Below are 20,250 nucleotides of genomic sequence, written 5' to 3' on the forward strand. Positions count from 1 at the left end.
AGGCCCGAATGATTTCAACTCCTACCAATGATGCTCCTCTGCGAGTATGAGCTCTGAGGGTCCATGTGCTTGCCAGCGCTCATTAGCACTTGATGGCAATATTTGGGTCCTGTATTTTTAAGCTGATATTATGGTAAAGTTATCTATAAGAGGGTGTCAGGATGTTTCGACAGGGGCGCAATTTCAGTGCTTGCCATAGATTCTACGCCCCTGCACTCTAAAAAATACTGGGTTGAAAAAATGTTTGTAGGTTGAGGAAAAGACGTGAGACTGCTTAGTACCCTATTTAATCTCTACCAGCAACACATTCTTCCAAAAATGAACATCACAAAAAATAACACGTGTTCACATGCAGTACACACAGAAAGACAGCTTGTTTTATCCTCGAAGTGAATCATTACAAAACAACATGTCCTGTAACATAATGTATATTGATATTATATGATAAATATTGTGTCAAGTAATGTATGTATGTAGTAATGTAGATGCCTATCTTTGCTTTGACAAAACATGGCCAAAATGTACATTGATACCAGCTATAAATCTATATAGATTTTATAATATCCATCTTATTTATTATATACAAATGATGGATGTCATATTAGGGTCTGTCGAGGTTTTACGGCTTCAACAAATGCTACTAAATGGAAGCATATGTATGACCAAAGCTCTAGAGATGAGACAGATCTACTGCCAGGCAGTAAACAAGACTAGAGGAACAGAATGACTTAACCCTGACTCAATGCCTGCATTCAGAGAGGGAGAGAAGAGGGAAATAAGGGGTGAGAAAAAAAGGATGGAGAGAACAGAAGGATACTGAATCTATGGAGATTTTGGCATGCCTAGAAAATGGTTCTGGTTACAGTTTGGTGAAGCTCCCTGTTCATTATATAACCATCAGAAGTATTCCCTTTGACATGTTTATCAAGATCAGAATTCAAACTGTATTAAGACAAGGACTCTCATGTGTACGATAATGGATAACAGACTCAAGATGTCAGTTCCCAGATGGGCAGGGTGCAGCACACATATGCTTCCCTTTGCAGTTTGCAGGAAGAGTCTTTTCTCATTGGTCATCACTTTACAATTACAAAGTTTCCAATCTGACCCGGTAGTACTTTGTGATTTTCAGTAAACTATTCCGTGTTCATCTGAGTTCTAAATAAGTGAGTAACGCAGTTTCCATTGCAGTGCTTTGGCAGCACGCCACAGCTGTACAGCCTTAGCAGTGATCATTTTTTATTTGATCAGCCTTTGTAGGTGAAAGGCTGTTTAAAGCTTCCCTGTTTCAGTACATCAACACCACCTACTCTAGACATCTGGTGCAGATTCATTTCTGGTGGTGTTTTCCCAACCAATAATAATCAGCACAAATGCTGCTATCTATATCCTCTGCTTTTTTTTTTAATGGACAGTTTACTCTCAAGGTATTTCAACTTTAAGAGCGTGCCCCAACAGAGGAGGGCTGCTCTAACAGAAGATCTCTGTGCCTGTCTTGCTCATTTAGGGCTTTCATTTTTCATTCCTCTCCAAAGATGTTTTTCAACCACATTCCCTGTGACTCAGAGCATAAATGTCTGCGCATATGTGAGCACAGGGGAGGGGGCAGTCTGGACGATGGTGCTCAAACACCCACGACACTCTGTGTGAAGCTAACGCCACCTGTCTTCCATTCTGGAGCAGCCTGTTCCCAAAACCACTACCACGCTCTCTCTACCCCCTCTAAGCTTCTATGACTTGTATGTAGCACACATGCACTGCTCACTGAAAAATATTTCTCCGACTACAATAACCCTTCAACGGAGTACGTGGCAGAGAAGTGTTATAATTGTCTTAGATTACACCTCCATCTGAAGACCTTCAGTTGTGAGTCTAAAGATATGTGTAGTTTAACTCAGCATCAGGGAAGATTGGGGCTTTTGATACTATGACTTCATTGTGATAAGGAACTGTCTTTTAGTCTCTAAGGACTAATAGTGTGGGCACTATTGCTGTGGCATGTGCTCCGTCTGTCTCCCTTGTGTGCCATTTGTTACATGACCACAGTTGATCCCCCACTGTTTTTGAAACGCTGTTTTAATTAAGTGTGAAACTCCTTTGTTTTCAACGAAGGTGGAGGAGAGGTGAAGATTTTTACTCAGCACTTTCACAGTTCTTGAATCATGCATCACACCCCTTTTGTGAAAAGAGCAGTCTTTTTGTGTATTTACACATTCACAGTAGTCTGTGATGCTCTTCCCTCCTACCATTCCAAGACATCAACTCAGTTTGAAACTAATGGAATGCATTGTGTTGATCTGCCATGACTCGAATTACATCTAATTATTATTGCAACAGCTTTGGGTGTTTTCAAGTATGCTGCTGATATGAAAAGTCACTACAAAGGATATCAAATGACTAACATGAATTTGACGTAAAAAAAAAAGGTGACATTTTATTTGAAAATAAATATTCTATACTATCCAACAATCTGAGGCTGTGTGTGTGTGTGTATGTAACGTCAAGGCAGGTCAGACTGTTTTAAGATGGCTCCCTCTGCTGGCGAGAGGGTCTGCAACACTCCACACAGGCATGAATTCCCATGCATTATTTACTTGAATCTTTTGTTACTAATGTTCAAATAAATTAAATAACATGATACAAACTCTGTCGGTCTAAACAGGCATGGAGTCCCACACATTATTACCCTCATCAAATGTTATTAATATTCAAACAAATTAAATAACATGATTTAAACTCTGCATCTGTCGGCCTGCTAGAGGCACAGACAGCTTATTTTCTAATACATAAAATTAACAAAAGATACATCTTGCAAACAACTATCCCAAAAGACACAAGTGGCAGAAAGGAAACTAGTGGAGAGACTAGTTGCTCAGTAGAGAACACCCTTCACACATCAGGCATCCTCTTCTGGACTGCTGAAGTAACTCCATGTTCACTCTGGCTCAGTGTCCATTACAAGTGTGGGGAAATGCAACCCTCCCTCCCCCATGAGAGAGTACTGTCCCCTGAGGTGAGCAGCAGAGCAGGGAGAAGGAGGACCAGAGCAGAGGAGATCTCTTAGAACCTGTCAGAATTCACACATAATCAGACAAGCACACTTTTCAATGCCAATCCCATTTTTAAGCCTGTGTGGCAGCTAACAAAACAACACGTTACTAAAACCTCACCTGCTGGAGCAGGGTCTCCTGCTGTAGTACCTGCACCCTCAGGCTCAGGTGTGCCACCTCCTGCAGTTCAGCCTGGCGGTGGTAACACACAGCAGGAGGCAGGTGGGGTCTCAGCGGATCTCCCCAGGCTCCTCTCCTACTGACTGGACACAACACTCCAGGCTTCCATCCACAGTACTCATCGAGTACTGAAATACACATAAGCAGTTTTTCTCTCGAAATTAAACAACACAAGAACACTTTACATTTAGAATACTTAAATAATTCACGAGACAGAGCACACACAAAATCACAAAGAATGTAAGTACCTCAGTTTGTCATACATCTTTGGCTTGGCTAAATTCAAGGTCAAATTAAGGGAGCATGTTTGCAAATTAAGAACCCCTTAATAGACATTGCATAGTGTTTTGTTTAAGTGTTATGTTTTGTAGTGAGTAACCCTCATTTTGACAGTGAAAATGACTGTGATGACAACAAGCTGATGTCACTTTGGGCATCTGTCTCCCTTTAGTGCCTCTACACTCACATCTCACCGACTTAAATCAATATGCACCATTGGCAACATCAATATCCAGGATGGAGGTTTGTCAAAAATAAATGAGGAGGTTAAAACATATATAATCATTAATAAGCGCTAACAAGATTTGGCATACTAACCTCAGCAACCAGCTAAATTAGAAATTGCCATAACTGACTGCAAACTTATGATGATAAACACGATAACAACTTCAACTGTAGCAGTATAGAGAAAAAGAGGAAAATATTAAGTAATGTGGAAAAAGCAATTGCCTACCATTGCCTATTGGTAAATCTGCCGCTGCCCTGCCTAGCTCAGTGAGGAAACGCATCCCAGAACTGGCATCAGCAGGTGCACCAGGAAGCATCTCCACAGGGAACTAAATCATGCCAGGTCAGGAAAAACAAGCATGCCAACAAAGTATCCATGTTTCCAAAATATGGCATTGCACATTTGAAGATCATTTTAGTTGCACTAACTACACAGGTGCACAAAAGGTGTGTTGGGCTATTTTTTAAAAAAAATGTTTTAAAGGACAACGATAATAGGGACCTGCAAAACTAGCACATCAAAGTGGTTACACTGTAAGACATGAAATTCATGTCATTATTCAAATATCTATCTATTAAGAAAACTAGTACCACAGTATAAAAGGATACAGTACTTTGCAGCTTCTGGGTAAAGTGCATCTTCTCAGGAACAACCTGTGTACCCTTGGTCAACACCTTGTCCCATAACCTTTAAAAAAAAACCATCAGCTTTTATATAGTTCATATGTAAATTCAATCAGTTTATGTCCCTAAAGCAGGCAACCATATAGATCTGTGAAATATTCAGAACTCTTTTCAGACGGTATCAGATGCTCACCTGCTCTGTTTGCTCCTCAGTGTTGTCCAAGGTTGCAGGAGAGGAGATGGAATCCTTAAACCACAACTCAACTGTGAATATCTACTTGATGTTTTCAACATTTCACATTTGTTGCAAAGAATGCATGATGCAACTATTCTGAATGACTACTTACCACATCTCTTCTAGAATGGCCTTAAAGTCAGAATTGGGAGGTTTGGGCGTCATGGCCCTACACAGATCATCACCAGAGGAAGGGGTTTTCTGTTGATCCTCTTGTTTGATTTTAGTAACTACATCCTGAGTAGAAGTTTTGTCAAATGAAACTTTAGTTTGTCTAATTGAGTTGAGAGGTGGACTTTCTCCTGACTTAAGGGTCTTTCTTTTGGCAGGCCCTGTCAACAGGCCACCCCTGGTTGTTTGCCCTTGAGTTCCAGGGATCCCTCGTATAGCTTTGACCTGAGGTGGTACCTTTGTCACCTGGGTAGGTCTTTTGTCAAAGCTGTCTTTGTCGATAGATTTGCTGTGGCCATTTACCAGGGAAGAAGACCTCCCTTTTCCCTTTCCAGTAGTGGGTTTTGAGTCTGCATGCGTGGCCAACGTGCTCCGTACCCTGAATGCCTTTTCCAGCAGCTTTTCCAACTGCTCCAGCTCTTGTTTCCCCTCAGGAGAAATTTCCAATGAATCTAAGAGATAATTAAATTCATCTTAACTGGCAGAAGACACTCATAATAACCAGTCTACTCTGTCAAGTTGTGCTTGGAAAATAATACACAGATTTAACACACACACACAGAAAGAAAATAGTAAACTACAGTCTGATTCAACCATACTGCGGCAATGTTAATGTGTTTGTGTAGTAACGTACCCTCTTTGGCTGTATTTAACTGTCTTTCTGTCTCTCTCGAATGGATGTCAGGAATTTTCCTGGAAGATAAAGCAAGGCCAGTTCTGATTGTTCCAGTATTACCACATTAACAGTGTAAAATCGCAAAAGTTTGTTAACAGTTAATGTAAAAAAGGCTAACCACCCATAGGAACACTCACATATGTGTAAGTAGATCTCTGCATAGGAAAATGTTGTCGTTGGAGCGAGTCTCTTCAACCTCACACTGTTTTAGTGCTTTGTTGACAGCGCACAGAATTGACATTCTGGTGACTACAATCGCAAAGGAAAACAAAGTGAGACACAGCTGAAGAAATGAGTTCATACAAAAGCCAAAACACACACCCCTGCCACACATTCAACTCAACTAAATTCAAAGTCTGTGTGAGGACTTCGGTCTACCTTGGTAACGTTAAGCAATTGAATTACCCGCATATGCTTCCCGGAAGAGCTGTTTTGGCCGTTAGGACCCAGACGGTGTTCCTAATGTATCAAGTTCTATACATCTACTGTCTTGTCACGAAAAACAAAATACGCAACATCTCCCATCTTTTCATCGAATCTTCCGCGTACTTCGCATCATTACGTTGGTGGAAATATGATCGTATTAGCTGCAGCTTAGTTTATAAGATAGACAGCTCGACACACAAGTCCCCAACATAACAAAAAATGATTTTGAAGTACGGTGATATCTCGCGATATCTTGAACGGTTACTATAGAAACATGTAGACGCCGAATAATTCAAGACTACCTTCTACTAAGTCCTTATGGGCACTAGCTAGCAACTTACTTATTTAAAGTTACTTCATGGCTAAGTAGTTAGTTTGGCAGGGTCAAACTGTATTTTTGATATTGATTGTTTAGCGCAAGTACTCAAAATGGAAATAGGACAAGGAGTTGGAGAAAAGGCAGTATCCGTAAAAATAAAAGTCGTACGTGGGCATAATTTGGTGAGTAAAGTTAGCCAAAATAGCGAACCTTGACATGAGGTAAGTTAGATATCGAATCTATCTAGACTGGATGGATGGTGTTTCTATGTTTAGTTTTTAAATCTTTAAACTTGTTTGATCTATTTATCTATCCGCTTCATCGTATGGACTTAATTCACTTTGTCTTAAATTATTACATAGTCTGTCGTCTCTTCTTTTTTTGTAGTTTTGCACATATTGACACTTATATGCTAGGCTTATCAACTGTTGAACAACTCTGGTGTTTCTGTCATTGACTCTCATTGATGACAGTCGGCTTGATTGTCTTTCAGAAAGGAAGCAGGACTGAGTCTTTCCTCAGCTTTGTTAGAGTTGAGTTTAATGGTGTTGTCCTTGGAGATTCTCCAAAACTTGATGCAATTGTTGACTCAGCCGTGGATTACAGCTTTACATGCAGCTTCGAGTGTTCAGATGCTGCACACAATTTGGATGATCTTGCCCATAAACCTGTCATCTGTAAGTAGTCTTTATGGAGCTCAGTGCCCCTCTTCATTTGGATCATGCTTTATCTTTTACATTGACATGCAGAGCTTCTCATTACTGCTTATGTCGTGCTCATCAGTGACTGTGACTGAGATCTTGCCCAAAGAAAAGAAGCAGAAGGAAGAGAAGACGATTGTTCTCGGACAAGCGGTGGTGGATCTACTCCCTCTTCTCTATGGTTAGATTTCAAATTGAGCTCTTAACTGTCAACATAAATCAGTTTTTAGATAATAATAATTATAATAATAATAATAACAACCGCAGTAAGTTGACAGAGATGGCATATGCCATGAAAAAAATGAAGCCAGTGAAGAAAAGGCAGATGCAGAAGTGCAAAGGACAGAAGCCACTGCAGTCCAGTATCTAAGCATTAAATGCCCAATGCTAATTTTGGACATCGGCATAAGCAGATGTATGTATGTATGTATGTAGCAGATGGTTAAAGGTATAAAGTTAAAGGTGTGACAGGTCTATCAACTAGCAGACAGCAAGCTACATAAATGCTCATTAGGAAAAGGTAAAATGTTAGATTTGTATGAAATCAGAGATGTTCATCAATCTACTTTAAGTAAGAGTTTTGTGGGATGAAAACAGCCACATCTAATGGGCTATGAAAGAAATGAAAGTATTTGAGCATTTTCTGTTCATTGTGAATCATAAAGTTATCTTACTTTGTCAGGTCAGTGCAGCTTCACCTGCTCTACATTCCTTAATCCAGCACCTGGCTCACCTGGAGAGACAGCTGCCCTGGACGGTAGCTGCAAGGTGAACGTTAACCCACAGAACTGATCTTTTAATATGCAAATCAGGGTCGTAAATTGTTTTCTGGTTATTATGGCAGGAACCCAAATTATTCTGTCATCACATAAGCTTGTCACTACCTAGCAATACTGGCATTGGTGCTAACAAACATTTGTTAGCTACCAAGATATGGTTCACTGTTTTTGAACGGGAGTCCGTGCACTTGCAAACATGAAGTAGTCTAGGCTGTATGTAAGTGTAATTTTTTTCTTTTGCTTTTTAGCCTATGCTTGACGTCTCAATTGTTGTCCCAGAGCCTTTGCTGTCGGACTCCCAACTCTCTGAGTCCAAACTTTTGAAAGTTACTGTTGAAACAGCGTACTCTGTGCCTGAAGTGTGGAGTCCTGCAACAGGGCCTGCGTCAGGCTATGTTGCGGCGCTACAGATGCCCCTCACAGCTGAGGTATTTCTCTTGTTAGCAATCAGATCTTTTAGATAGCTTGGTATATTTACACCAACCAAACACTCTGTTCTAGTATTTGCTCTATGTACATTTGGATCAGTGAAAAGCTTTCTTAAGTGCATATTTGAAATATAAAGACGTTTAGTAAGCTTATGTTATTCATATATTTTAAAGTGTGTTTGTAACATCAAGTAGAATATCTGTTGACCTGTTGGGGCATGTACCCTTGTTCTGTCACAGAAAGAGCAAATATTGATGTTCTCCAATGGAATGCTGAAAATGGGAGGGGAGAGAGAACCTGTACCCCGACCCAAAAAATGGCCACAGAGTGGCACGTTGGCCCTAGGATCTCAGAATATACCAGGCAGTAGCATTGAAGAAGAGTCTGTCAGCATGGAGGATGGAGATCTGACCAGTGTAGAGGTAAATTACATGAAACATTCTCTTATCTCTTATCGTAACAAAAACAAACAAACAGTAGAATGGTAAATAACATCAATATCTTTTTTCATGCCTCTGAATGAAAGATCACCATAATCCTAAATAGAACACTGGAGAAGATTGTTTCAGTGAAGTAAGATTGTTTGGCTCTTATTCTCCATGTGTGAATTCTAGGATAAGCAATTCTGTGTAGAGGCTGAAACAAATAGAAAGAGGGTGAGCTGGGATACAGAGCGCCGCTGCTTCCTGGATGCTGGAGGTGCTGCTTGGTGAGACTGCCTTGGCTCTTTATAACGTTAACTGTTAATCGTTAATAATTGTTAATACCCTTCCATATTTCCTCGGAATATAATACTATTGTGGGAAAACAGATCAGAGAAAACTGACAACTGTTAAATGGTGTCATGACGGCCACATTTATATGCCTGTGTGTACAGTCAGTTGTTTTCCCCATCATTTACACAGTTTTTATCAGGAAATACTTGAAACCCATTTTAAGGGATGTATAAGTGCAAGTTTGTGCTTTTTGTAATGTAGCTATTCTGTATCTTGAATGTTAGAATGTATTTGATTCAAAGCTCATCCTGTGCCATTGTGGAGTTCTAAAAGGACATTGCTTTATACTCATCCCTCCACCTATGTTCAGCTGCAAGTACAAGTAGTGTGCTGGTTATGGTGGTGTAATGATTTTGTGATCTCTACGTGGCTGTCTGGACATCTCTAAACACATGGTTTCCCCGTCTCCACAGGTTGACCCGCAGGATTATAGAGAGTCGGCTGTGGCCTATAGAGATTATGAGAGTAGCGCAAATGGGAGCCGCCAAGGGAGCGAAGGCTGGTAAAGAGAAGGTGCGAGGGCATAACCTTAAATACACTGTTCTCAAAATGTGTTACCTAACTAAACTAAAACTATTTTTGTTTTACGTCAGATATCCCACTGCCTCTGTACTAGAAATACTAGTGCCTCAAAAATGCTGCAAACATATCGATCCATTCATAATTCTGTATAATCTATCTCTGTGTAATCTGTGCAACAATCTATGCAAAATTCAATAGTGCATTTGTTTTCTTAATGTAGGTAGAGGATGAGACCCAAATATCCTTCCATGGAGTGGCGTATATGGACTTGGCTCCACTGATGTATCCAGGAGCCACATGTGTCAGAGGGGCCTATAAGATCTACCCTTTCTATGAGTCTGAGCTCATGTTGAAGGTCAGAACTTTTTTCTACTCTTTTTATGTGTCACCCATCAAGTTGAGAGAGAAGAGAAGTTTCATTACAGTTTTGATGAATCAATGAAAATCATTCTCGTTCAGTTTCAGATAAGAGTTGTGAGTCAGTTATTGCCAGCACATGTGTTGTTGATCAGCTGTCCAAAACTTAAAAAAAAAATTGAAATAGAAGTTACAATCTATCTGCTGTTTAGAATCACCATGCTGATATAATATCTCCAAATCTATGTTTTTTTTGTGTTGAAGACTAAGAGGAACCAAAGTGTGTTACGTGAGAGCATGCGGCTACCGGTGACGGGGGGCAAAGGTCGGGTCTCCTCTGTTAACTCCTGTAAGGCCGCGCCTAGCAAAATCTTCGAGAAGGGAGGAAAAGACACCAAGGAGACTCCCAAAAAGGTTGTTGCTCACCACCACCACCACCCTGTGTTTCTGACTTAAAACTGCAGTTTGCAATACAGTCCTTACATTTACATGGGTCCTAATATTCCATTAGTAATTTGACTAATAGCCCGATCAGAATAAAACTGCACCATGTACCGGTAACCACCTCAAAGATAATGAACTACCTCAATCCAAAAGAAAATTCAATCAGATTGAAAGGGCTGGGTGAAACTTTTGATATTTTGTTTGATAGGAAAATATTAGAGACTAGTAGCCATGTTAAAACAACCAGTCATTTTGATTACTTGGAGAATGGGGTTTGTGCATGTTCAAAGACTCTATTTCCCCTGCCTTTATCAAACTTAAATAATTGGTGTCAAACATCATTAAACAGAACTAGTCTGTTTACAAGATTCATTTCTTAATTTACATTAAAAAAATAGTTCAATGTCTTGATGACAGGATTAAAAACATTTAAATCGTGTACCCTTGTTAAACTACCCAGTATGTATGTATGTATAAATTACATACAGTGTGATTTAACACTTGGTGCTCTTAGCCTCAAGCACATGCTACGCCAGAAGCTACAATACAAGTGTTCTGTGTGTTCTGTGTTCCAGGTAGGGCCTCCGGGCAAGGTTGCCCCAGAGGAGAACTTTGTTGAGGTGGAGCCACAAATCAACACAGAGGGACAAGTTAGTTTTACCATTTCAAATTAAAAATGAATAAATAATAAATAAATAAACTTCAGTACAGCAACACACAACTAAAAAAAAAATTGCTAACAGCAGGTTTATGTGCTCTCTGTTGTAGATGTATGCAGATTCCAAGTCCTACATTGTAATTGAGATTGAACTAGACAGACCACTTGTTCCAAAAAGACCAAAAGAGGAGCTGACAAAAAGGTACTGTACTCATAAAAAAAACCCACATGTTTTACTGAAAATAAATCTTTGTATGATAATTAAATCAATTAAGATATTATATCACCTTATTGTTGTCATGGATGTAGATTAATGTTATTGTAAATGTTTAATCCATAGAGTGATGCAGCTTATTCCTCCAAGACCTCCATTACTTCACAGACCAACTGGAGCAGAAAGGGTAAAATATATCTCACACCCTCTACCCCTCATCCACAACAAAGATGGTGTTGTCATCTGCTTGTAGACACTGACTACAGCTAATGTTATTATTTTCCTGAATGCTAAGGCAAAGTTAGCTGTGAGTGCTTCATGTCAGGGCGAACCTACTGATAAAAGACATTACAGAAACCATAGGAATAACCTAAACAGCCAACCAAGTGGCAACCACTTTGTTTATTTATCATTAACACGTAAATGCACTTTTCTTCATTCTCTTGTCACTGCACTCAAACGCACATTTACTCATTTATGTTATGACTGACAGGCGGTGCAGGAGTTTCAAGGTCAAGTAGCAAATGTAGCAGCACAGGTCATGGACCAGTACCAGCAGCTGTTTGGTGCAGCATTTGAACCTGGTGCCTCTTCTCTGGACCCCAACACCCAGGAGCAGCGTAAAAGACAGTTGCTAGGGGAGCTCAACTACTCCGGGAAGTACTTTGCTTTCAAAGAACAACTCAAAGTAAGTCAAGGGGGAAAGCACAAAACATGAGGATGAGGTGAAAAGTTATTCAAGAAAGGGTACAAGTAGGCTGTTGTATTCGTGTTCTCCTTACAAATCACTTCTCTGTCAATAGCATCAAAGTAAAACTGGTTTGTTTTTCGTAATTGTAGTTGAATGAATGAATGAATGGAGCTGAATGAATGAATGACTGTAGGTAAATTAATGAATGAACTCTGTTAGCTAATTTAACCTCTTCTCACTGTGACTGTGCTGAAGCACAAAGCCTGTTCATGGTGCTAGTTGCCCTATGAAATTAGGGCCCACTCTATGTTTCACATTTTGAACCCTGGCTCTGTAGCTACGCACACCAAATGATCTATATAGTTATGCTGAGTTGGCCATATGTATGAGGGCTGCTCTGATTCCCAAAGTCGTCCTGCTTATAGAGCTGTAAGAGTGACTGCAGAAGTTCGCCTATGAGATGCTTAGCCTCTCACCACTGAAGGAAAAAGACATTTCAGCTCACTCATTCAGATGCTTGGTGTGGCTAAATGTTTTTTCAAAGTGTCCACACACATGCCTGTAATGGTAGTTGGTCTTTGTTTCTGTATCTCTCTGTGTTTGTGTGCGTGTGTTGGTTAGTACTCTGTAGTGCGTATAGTACGTGAGAAAATGTTGCGAACTGAAGCCTTCGCAGATGAGGATCAACTGCAGGCATTTCTGAGTCAACTGTATGTGTTCCTGGTGGATGAAATGCACATGGCACTGAATAAGGTAAGACATTCCTTTTTTGTTTGTAGATATATAACCAGCAGACCCCACAAAACACCATAGGTACTGTTAAAACCTCCCAACTCCCTATATCTTGACCTAACTAAAGGTGTTTAGCCCCAAAACCTAGCTTTTGTCTTGTTGGAATGTTAATGGTAACACCACACAGTCATGTCATGGATATTATTTGTGGGAAGCTTGCATCTTCCATATATTGTTTATGATGCATATAATGTATATGTTTATGTCTAATGAAGGAGGGTTCAGATAAAGTGCTTCCCTTTTTTATTCATGCATTATATATTTTTCTACTGAGTTGCAGCTATAGCCCTTAGCTCCTGGAAAACCATAATCAAACAGTAACTTTACACCTGAGCCATAGAAATAAATACAGAGGTGTTGTTTGTGTACTTGATGGACTCATCATTTTTATCTCTCCTGTTCAGACATTATCAGTAGATAATCTAGAGAATCAGCCGCAGCCACAGCTGGAGTGTTCTCAGCTAAGGCACTTTGCCAGAGAGGCTGAGCTCAACCAGGACTACCAGCTGGCCACACAGTACTACCAGGAGGTACAGGACAGTCATTTGTGGGCTCAATTCAGAGGCTAGGTTCAACCTAACATACGTGGTTGGACCATACTCATAAATCATCTGTATGTGCAAAATGTTTGAAATGTGGTATGTCTTGTGATTCTGACTGTTCTCAAATCCATGAGGAATCAGAGTTGTTGAGGTACGTGGGTGAGTGTGCAGTGCACCTGTCTATCCCCCTACAGCGGCTGGCTCGAGATCGTAATGACCCATCCCACTGGTTTGATTATGGCTGTTTCTACATGCTGAGGGGGGACTACCAGAAAGCAGAGGAGTGCTTCCATCAGGCTGTGTCTATAAACCAGGCACATCTGTCCAGGTGAACCACCTATCTTGTGCAGGACCCTTTTACACTGATAACATCGGTTGAGCCTGGTTAACTGAGCATTAGTTCAACTCACGTCTAACCTCTGAAGGTTAAGGCTGTTTACTTAACAAGCTTATTGATGGTTCTGTAACAGTTCAGTAACAGTCAATATGGCTGGTCCTTCTAAGGTAGTGTGGTGTGACAGGTCAAACCAGTCATTCGCTGAATTAGAGCTGATTTTCTGAATTTACCCAATTTTAATTACCGATTGTTGTTTACAAAGCAGGTTGAAAGAGGAAAATAGAATAATAGCTATTTAAATGACAGTGTAATGCTACAAGATAAACATTAGATATTTTCATTACTTATTAAATCGAGATAGAACTTTCAATGAAAATATAGATTAAATCTAAGTTGCAGGCTTGGATGACAGTAAATGTCTTTAAAACAGTAACATTAGAACATTGAGGTTTGTATGATTCAAACATTTGTACTGCTTTTCTTTGTGACACTCAACTTGAACTCCCACCCCACACACCTCATGACAGACAACCCTGCAGACAACCTCAAAAACGTGTGTGTGTGTGTGTGTCTGCGTGTTTTGTTTTTCATACATGCTCATATTTTTCTGTCTTTCTTTACCTCTCCTCTCTTTCACTGTCTGCAGTTTACTGATGTGTGGTATTCTGGCTGAGATGGATGGACGGTATGAGGATGCAGAGACATTTTTTGAAGGAGCAACCTGTGTCAATCCCCGTAGTGTGGTTGCCTGGACACTGTTTGGTGAGTTCAGGGTCGTTCAGGGGAAATTCTTAGATAAGATCGTCCATAGCCAACCTTGTTCAGTAATTATTCCAAGGCCTGGTAGTGTTGAAAAACATTAATATTGTAACATGCAAGTTTGTATTAAAACACATAAGGGTTCTTTTGGATGAGCATGTGAAGAAATCAATAACCCCTGTGATAAGAGGTAGAAATAATAATGGATTAGTTCATCATATTATCACAAAATGATGTGAACAGCCATATGAACAGATCTGAGCAGTAAAGCCGAATTGAGCACTAATGCTTGCAGTGTGAACGAAGCCTAACGGTGGATTTTTCACAGATTCTTATAAAGATTGAAAAGCCATACCTGCTTTTTCTGCTCTCAAATTGCCTTGGAGGGTTTTCTCTTCTTTACAATGTAGTTTTACAGCACTGTATGCATCAATACCAATATTTACAATATTTTAACTTTTAAAAAACATTTTGTATTCACTTCAGCCATGTCGGTACCCTGTCTCTCTGCTGTGGACAGGTCTGTTCTATCAAGCACAGGACAACAGCATCCAGACAGAAATGGCTTTCTTAGAGGCCAGTAAGCAGCAGCGGGCAGGTTTGGCGCCTGGCCCAGTCGGAGATGGGGACACACAGACAGAAAAGTTCGACACGCAGGCAGAGAACATTGTGCAGGAGGAAGGAGTTGGTGGAGACTCCGCTGATAAGAGCAGTGAGTCCAAGATCATACCTGTGCTGTCTTCACTATGTGTACTGACACAACAGTGACTACTTCCCTCTTTAATACTGATAATAATATTACGAAAATACCTGCAGACATCAAGATAATAACGTAGCAATACAAATGGGGGAAAGTGTATGCCATTTTTTTCACATACTGCCTTGTATGGAGGTGGAGAAGTGTAACATGAAGCAGTAGTATACAGCTTTACAAAACTCTCTCACTTTCTCTTTATCTCTCTCTGTATGTGTTTTTCTTGTTCCAGTGGAGGGGGAGAATGCAGAAAGTGATGTCAAGGGCTGTTCTGTGGCTGTGGAACCTAAACCCACCAGTACAACTGCCCTTGCCAGCCCTAGCAGGGCATCTAGTATCTACATGAAGACCGTGGAGTTCCTACTGCAGAATAATGCATTACAGGTCACTGCATACAATTAATACAACAATGTGGGCTCTAATTTTAAGCTATAAAAGTATGTGTAATCCAAGTACGTGCCACTCTGGACTTACGTTTTGTCTTTTACTTAAATTAACTTCACAGAAGAAATGAATGAACATGAAGGAGAGGGGAATCAGCTGGAGCTTTGGGTTGCATCCGGTGCTATTGGCTCCTCAAATTATCTTTACGTTACCATTCATGTTTGATCTCCGTTCTTCTCCTTTCACCTTATTGCCATTAGATGGCCCAGAGGGCCCTGGCTCAAGAGCTGCTGTGTCCTGAGGGGGGGTTGAGTAGCTGCTACCATCTGGCATTGGCTCAACTCCACACTCTCCGAGGAGAGTACTGCAGTGCTGAGACAAGCCTCAGTGCAGCGCTCAGTGATAGTTATGAGGTGATCCAGGCGCACAGCACCTCTCAACAAACTCATAAAACATGGCAAATAGATTTCATTCTTGATCATCACACCTCATTAGATCTTTCATTTTGCAATAGCAATAGCACATTTCCATAGCAATAGGTTGTGGTGTGTAATTATAATTGCAAATGTGTTTATACATTGTAATGGGGAGTACATTTCCGAGACAATTTGTCATTCCTCGGCCTGTAATGGGATCTTGTGACTTTGATGTATGGTCCTAAGTTAAAAGCCATCATACCATCATAGCAAACCCTGTGTTAGTTCGGAGGCTCACAACTGCACAAAGAATACTGTAATATCAACCTACTTCCTCAGCTGTATCTTCTATTTGCTATTTGTATCACTCGCTCACATTTAAAGGTGCCGTAGAATGGAAAATTGTATTTACTTTGGCATAGTTGAATTAAGACAGCTCAGGACATGGAACTGACATACCGTGAACCTCAAAACCGTACTGTCAGGAAGTGAAACTGTTCTTTCCTTGTGTGTAGAAGCCAGATGTGTGGGCGTTGTGGGGCCACCTGCATTACCTGCGAGACGAGTGCAGAGATGCTCGGAAGTGTTATGAGAGGACCTTGGACTTTGTGACGGACGCTTCTGACACACACCCCATCTATCTGCGCCTGGGCTCCATCTACCTGCGTGAAGGACAGGTCAGCTGTCAGGCCCTTAGGGTTTTATTCAGCTGAGAAGTAATACTACTAAAAGTATTAATACTAAAAGTAATACTACCACCACCACATGTAATTTAATCCTCGTATTCAGATTTTACATGCTAGAAAGGACTCCGAAGGCATTGATTGAATTCTGTTTAAATGGAAAACGAGACTTTGAGATTAACCTAGCCATCAATTTTCCTGAAACGTTTGCAGTTTGAGAAGGCCAAAGCCACATACCTACGTGCTTGCAAGAGCTCACCATCCTGCTTGACCTGGCTTGGCGTGGGCATCGCCTGCTACCGGGTAAACACAACGCACCTCTACCACAGCTTACCATAGCAACACAACGCACCTCTACCACAGCTTACCATAGCAACACAACGCACCTCTACCACAGCTTACAATAGCAACACAACACACCTCTACCACAGCTTACCATAGCAACACAACACACCTCTACCACAGCTTACAATAGCAACACAACACACCTCTACCACAGCTTACAATAGCAACACAACACACCTCTACCACAGCTTACAATAGCAACACAACACACCTCTACCACAGCTTACAATAGCAACACCCAATATAGCACCACTTCAAAGGATCAAGCAAATGTTTACAACATTGTGTGATATGTGTCCTTTACCTCAAAGATGCATTCTTAAATAGCTGTTGTTTCATTCCCTCCATTGATTTATTTGCATTTTGCTGGTAGCTTGCTAAAAAAATGAACCTCATTGTCCAAACATGTGGTATCAATACAATGCATGTGCTCTCCAGACACATTCATTTTTAAAGTCTAGAAAGAGCAGCATGAACTTTTAATAGCAGTTCATCTTGACATAAAGTCCTGATGGGAGTGCATTCAAACACTATTAAACTGTACAGACTAATATGTATTACACACATTACATACATAAGGGATAATGTGTAGTCGCCAGTACACTATACATTATCCCGCTTATTATACGGTTACTTGCCAAAATGATCACAAGTGATTTTGTTGCCGTTTCGTGGCTTCTGCTGAGAAAACATTATTCTTCACGCAAATAGAACTTTAAAGATTCAGGTGTTGCATAGCAACGTATTCATTCAATTGTATTTATATAGCGCCAAAACAATACATTTGCCATATTACTTGCTAACTTCAAGTTACACTGAATTTCCGTTAAGAAAAGTAACTTGCGGAATGATATGAAAGATGTGGATTAGAAGCACAAAACCCATTGATCATTGATTGCAGCGGCCAATACTGAATTTGTTGTCTTTGTGACTGGGTTACATTCAGTGTGATTCTTTTCTTCTTCACATGTGTATGCTAGCTGGGGGAAATGACAGAAGCTGAGGATGCACTGACAGAGGCAAACACTCTAAGCAGTGCTAATGCAGAGGTGTGGGGATACCTAGCTCTTGTATGTTTGCAGGTGAGTAGCATTGTGTTTGTGATGGCGGGTGTGCATATGTTCTGTAGGATCTTCAAAGAATATCAAACAAATTGAATTCAGTTTTAGAAGGTAAAATAGTTTCAAGGTATTTTTGCCCAGACCTATTAACACTAGATATCAAGGCTAAAAATGTTCTAAGGTTGAAACATTGTTGGTAGCCAAGAGGGTTCATTTGTAACATAAGCAAAAACAAACAGAAGACTAACATGATCCTATGTCTTATATCTATGAAATGAAACAAATATACTAAAAAAGACAGTTATAAACATATGGAAGCTAATTTCTGTCAGTACAAAAAGCAAGAAACGTTCTTTTTACACTAGTTTGATGTTAGATTACTGCATTTACCTGACCTTAGATATCCTGGTGAATATACTGTATGTTTACAGTGTTGCCGCCCATTGGTATCACTTTCTCACTTCTCTCTCTTCCACTATGTGTGGAATTTACAGATGGGGAGAAAGTTGGAGGCAGAGCAGTCTTATAAGTACACTCTGAAGGTTGGTTGTCTAAGTGGACAATATAAGCCTATGCTACTGAACTGTTGATTTTTGGAAGAACATCTTTGGATTGGTGATATACAAACTTTAATGTTTTAATGGTTTTTTTTTTTTCAGCTTGGTTTACAAAATGAACCACTTCTCCAGGAGATCAATGAGATGCAAAGACATGTTGGATTTGGCAACCCTGGGTTTTGAATACAGTGTGGTATTGACTGCATTCAATGGGACATGTCTGTTTTAATGGTAACTTGTACACTTATTTGTGTAAAATAAAGCATGTTCCTCCAAGACAGGAGAAGAGTGCATCATTATAGAAATTGACCAGGGCAGTGGGGGAGACAGTCGAAATAGGGGCAGAGGCAGAGTGATGGTGGCGGCCAAGGTGGAGGAGAGCGAGGGGAGGTTGATGGACTTCCAGAATATTATGGTGTGTTTCTGCTTAACATGGGGGGTGGGGATGTCCATGTCCAAGGTGATAGCCAGGTGGTCAGAGATGGTGAGGTCGATGCTGGCTAGATTGCTGATGGTAATGTCGGAGGTGTGTTGTGTGTTTCAGTGTCAGACTATTCACAACATCAGTTCTAGGTATCCAACAGGGACCAATTTAAGGTTTGACTAAAAGATTTTTGGCAGTAAAGTAGAATCTCTTTTATTAAGTTGTTGATTTGTTTGTCCTTTGTCGTAGTTTGAAAGGAAAAGTATATATATTTTTTATATATATATATATATATATATATATATTGAGTCGTTACAAACATTAATGTTTCGGTCATTATTCTATAAGTGATGCTACATGACATAAGGGCTGTGTTTAGAGAAAACTGTATGACAATTGTGTAACTGTGCATGAGAGTGCATTTGTATGTGTGAGTGTCAGGTGATCTCTGGTAATACACACGTCTACCTCAGAATGTAAATCAGCCAGTGGGCTTTTGTGAATTTATGCTTTTTAAATCTTTTTATCAGAGAATTGTGTCACTTTGTCAGTGTCACTTTCCCACACAGCCCTCCCTCCAGTCACTATGGCAATATGCGTCTTCGTCGCTGTCCAGCCTGGATGATGTCATGGAGAAGAAAACCTCTCAAATGATTCCAAAGTAACAGGTTGTGGAAATACTGAAGGCTTCATTTCAGAGTAATCAACAACTACTGAGGTGGTCCAGCATCAGTTGTTTGAAATACAACATGGTTTTGCCTTCTTGGTGCCAGGGAGCTTGCTGGGCCGGACAAGGTAGATGCTCGTGCATGGCACGCCTTCTAGAAAACAGTTGATGTGGAGTCTGAAAGCTTGTCCCAGCCACACAAGCAACAGAAGGACAGCAAATACGTTACAACTTGTGAACTCTTTGTGAGCTTTAAGAAGATGTCCATCACTGAGGTCAGGAACATGTTAAACACGACACATTTGAAGGCACCATCTATTAAAAAGGGTTGGGGCTTACAGACCTTTGCAGTCCACTATGGACTTCCATGTCTAAGCAATTTTCTCTATTAGAGAATAACATGGGGATTTTGAAAAATCACACCTACCAAACTCTATTGGTAACCCCTGGTAACTCTATTCAATAGAGTACAATAGAGTACTACTTGAACGTCACCAATTAATGGCTCTGGGGAGCTGACCCTGATCTGCAAAAGCCTTTAGATCTGTCACAAAAGGTTTCAGCCTTGCAGGTGAGACCTGCACCAGATAGATGTTTCACCATAGACATTCCAACTGCAAGCAGGGCAGTATTTTTGCCGGTTTACAGGTTTGCCCATATCTGTTTTCCAGCACTCAACCGAAAGCCCCAGAAGGTAAGCTTGTAGACAGGTACACTGATTTGGCCCAAACCCGTAATACAGAGCCGATAGTGGCAGAAATGAATGGAAT

General features: G+C 40.4%; 2 protein-coding genes across 4 annotated transcripts; one reads left to right on the forward strand and one right to left on the reverse strand.

The window, feature by feature from the left end:
* Positions 1-1,300: 1,300 nt before the first annotated feature.
* Positions 1,301-6,108, reverse strand: LOC105910067. Of its 2 annotated transcripts, none has more exons than XM_031574380.2 (9): positions 5,822-6,108; positions 5,581-5,692; positions 5,402-5,460; positions 4,709-5,219; positions 4,555-4,608; positions 4,347-4,425; positions 3,964-4,066; positions 3,171-3,358; positions 1,301-3,067 (listed from the first exon to the last, which is right to left on the reverse strand). In XM_031574380.2, exons 2-9 carry the CDS (start codon positions 5,682-5,684, stop codon positions 2,936-2,938), a joined length of 1,230 nt encoding a protein of 409 aa, XP_031430240.1. In that variant the 5' UTR covers positions 5,685-5,692; positions 5,822-6,108; the 3' UTR covers positions 1,301-2,935. The 2 variants fall into 2 exon arrangements, with proteins under 2 accessions (XP_031430240.1, XP_012694201.2); XM_012838747.3 differs by having other exon boundaries at positions 1,304-3,067; positions 5,849-6,108.
* Positions 6,109-6,147: 39 nt separating this feature from the next.
* cfap70 (cilia and flagella associated protein 70) lies at positions 6,148-18,665 on the forward strand. 2 transcript variants are annotated; one of them, XM_012838718.2, is made up of 26 exons: positions 6,148-6,370; positions 6,682-6,865; positions 6,972-7,070; positions 7,572-7,657; positions 7,917-8,096; positions 8,337-8,519; positions 8,712-8,806; positions 9,287-9,386; positions 9,616-9,750; positions 10,017-10,166; positions 10,772-10,846; positions 10,965-11,056; positions 11,195-11,255; positions 11,562-11,756; positions 12,381-12,512; positions 12,956-13,081; positions 13,288-13,421; positions 14,077-14,192; positions 14,710-14,901; positions 15,176-15,327; positions 15,588-15,740; positions 16,259-16,420; positions 16,640-16,729; positions 17,752-17,853; positions 18,327-18,374; positions 18,492-18,665. In XM_012838718.2, exons 1-26 carry the CDS (start codon positions 6,299-6,301, stop codon positions 18,570-18,572), a joined length of 3,195 nt encoding a protein of 1,064 aa, XP_012694172.2. In that variant the 5' UTR covers positions 6,148-6,298; the 3' UTR covers positions 18,573-18,665. The 2 variants fall into 2 exon arrangements, with proteins under 2 accessions (XP_012694172.2, XP_042564492.1); XM_042708558.1 differs by lacking the exons at positions 6,148-6,370; positions 6,682-6,865; positions 6,972-7,070 and having other exon boundaries at positions 7,583-7,657; positions 7,948-8,096.
* The last annotated feature ends 1,585 nt before the right edge of the window (positions 18,666-20,250 follow it).

Source organism: Clupea harengus, chromosome 1 (assembly GCF_900700415.2).
Source record: "Clupea harengus chromosome 1, Ch_v2.0.2, whole genome shotgun sequence".
Classification (NCBI taxonomy): Eukaryota; Metazoa; Chordata; class Actinopteri; order Clupeiformes; family Clupeidae; genus Clupea; species Clupea harengus.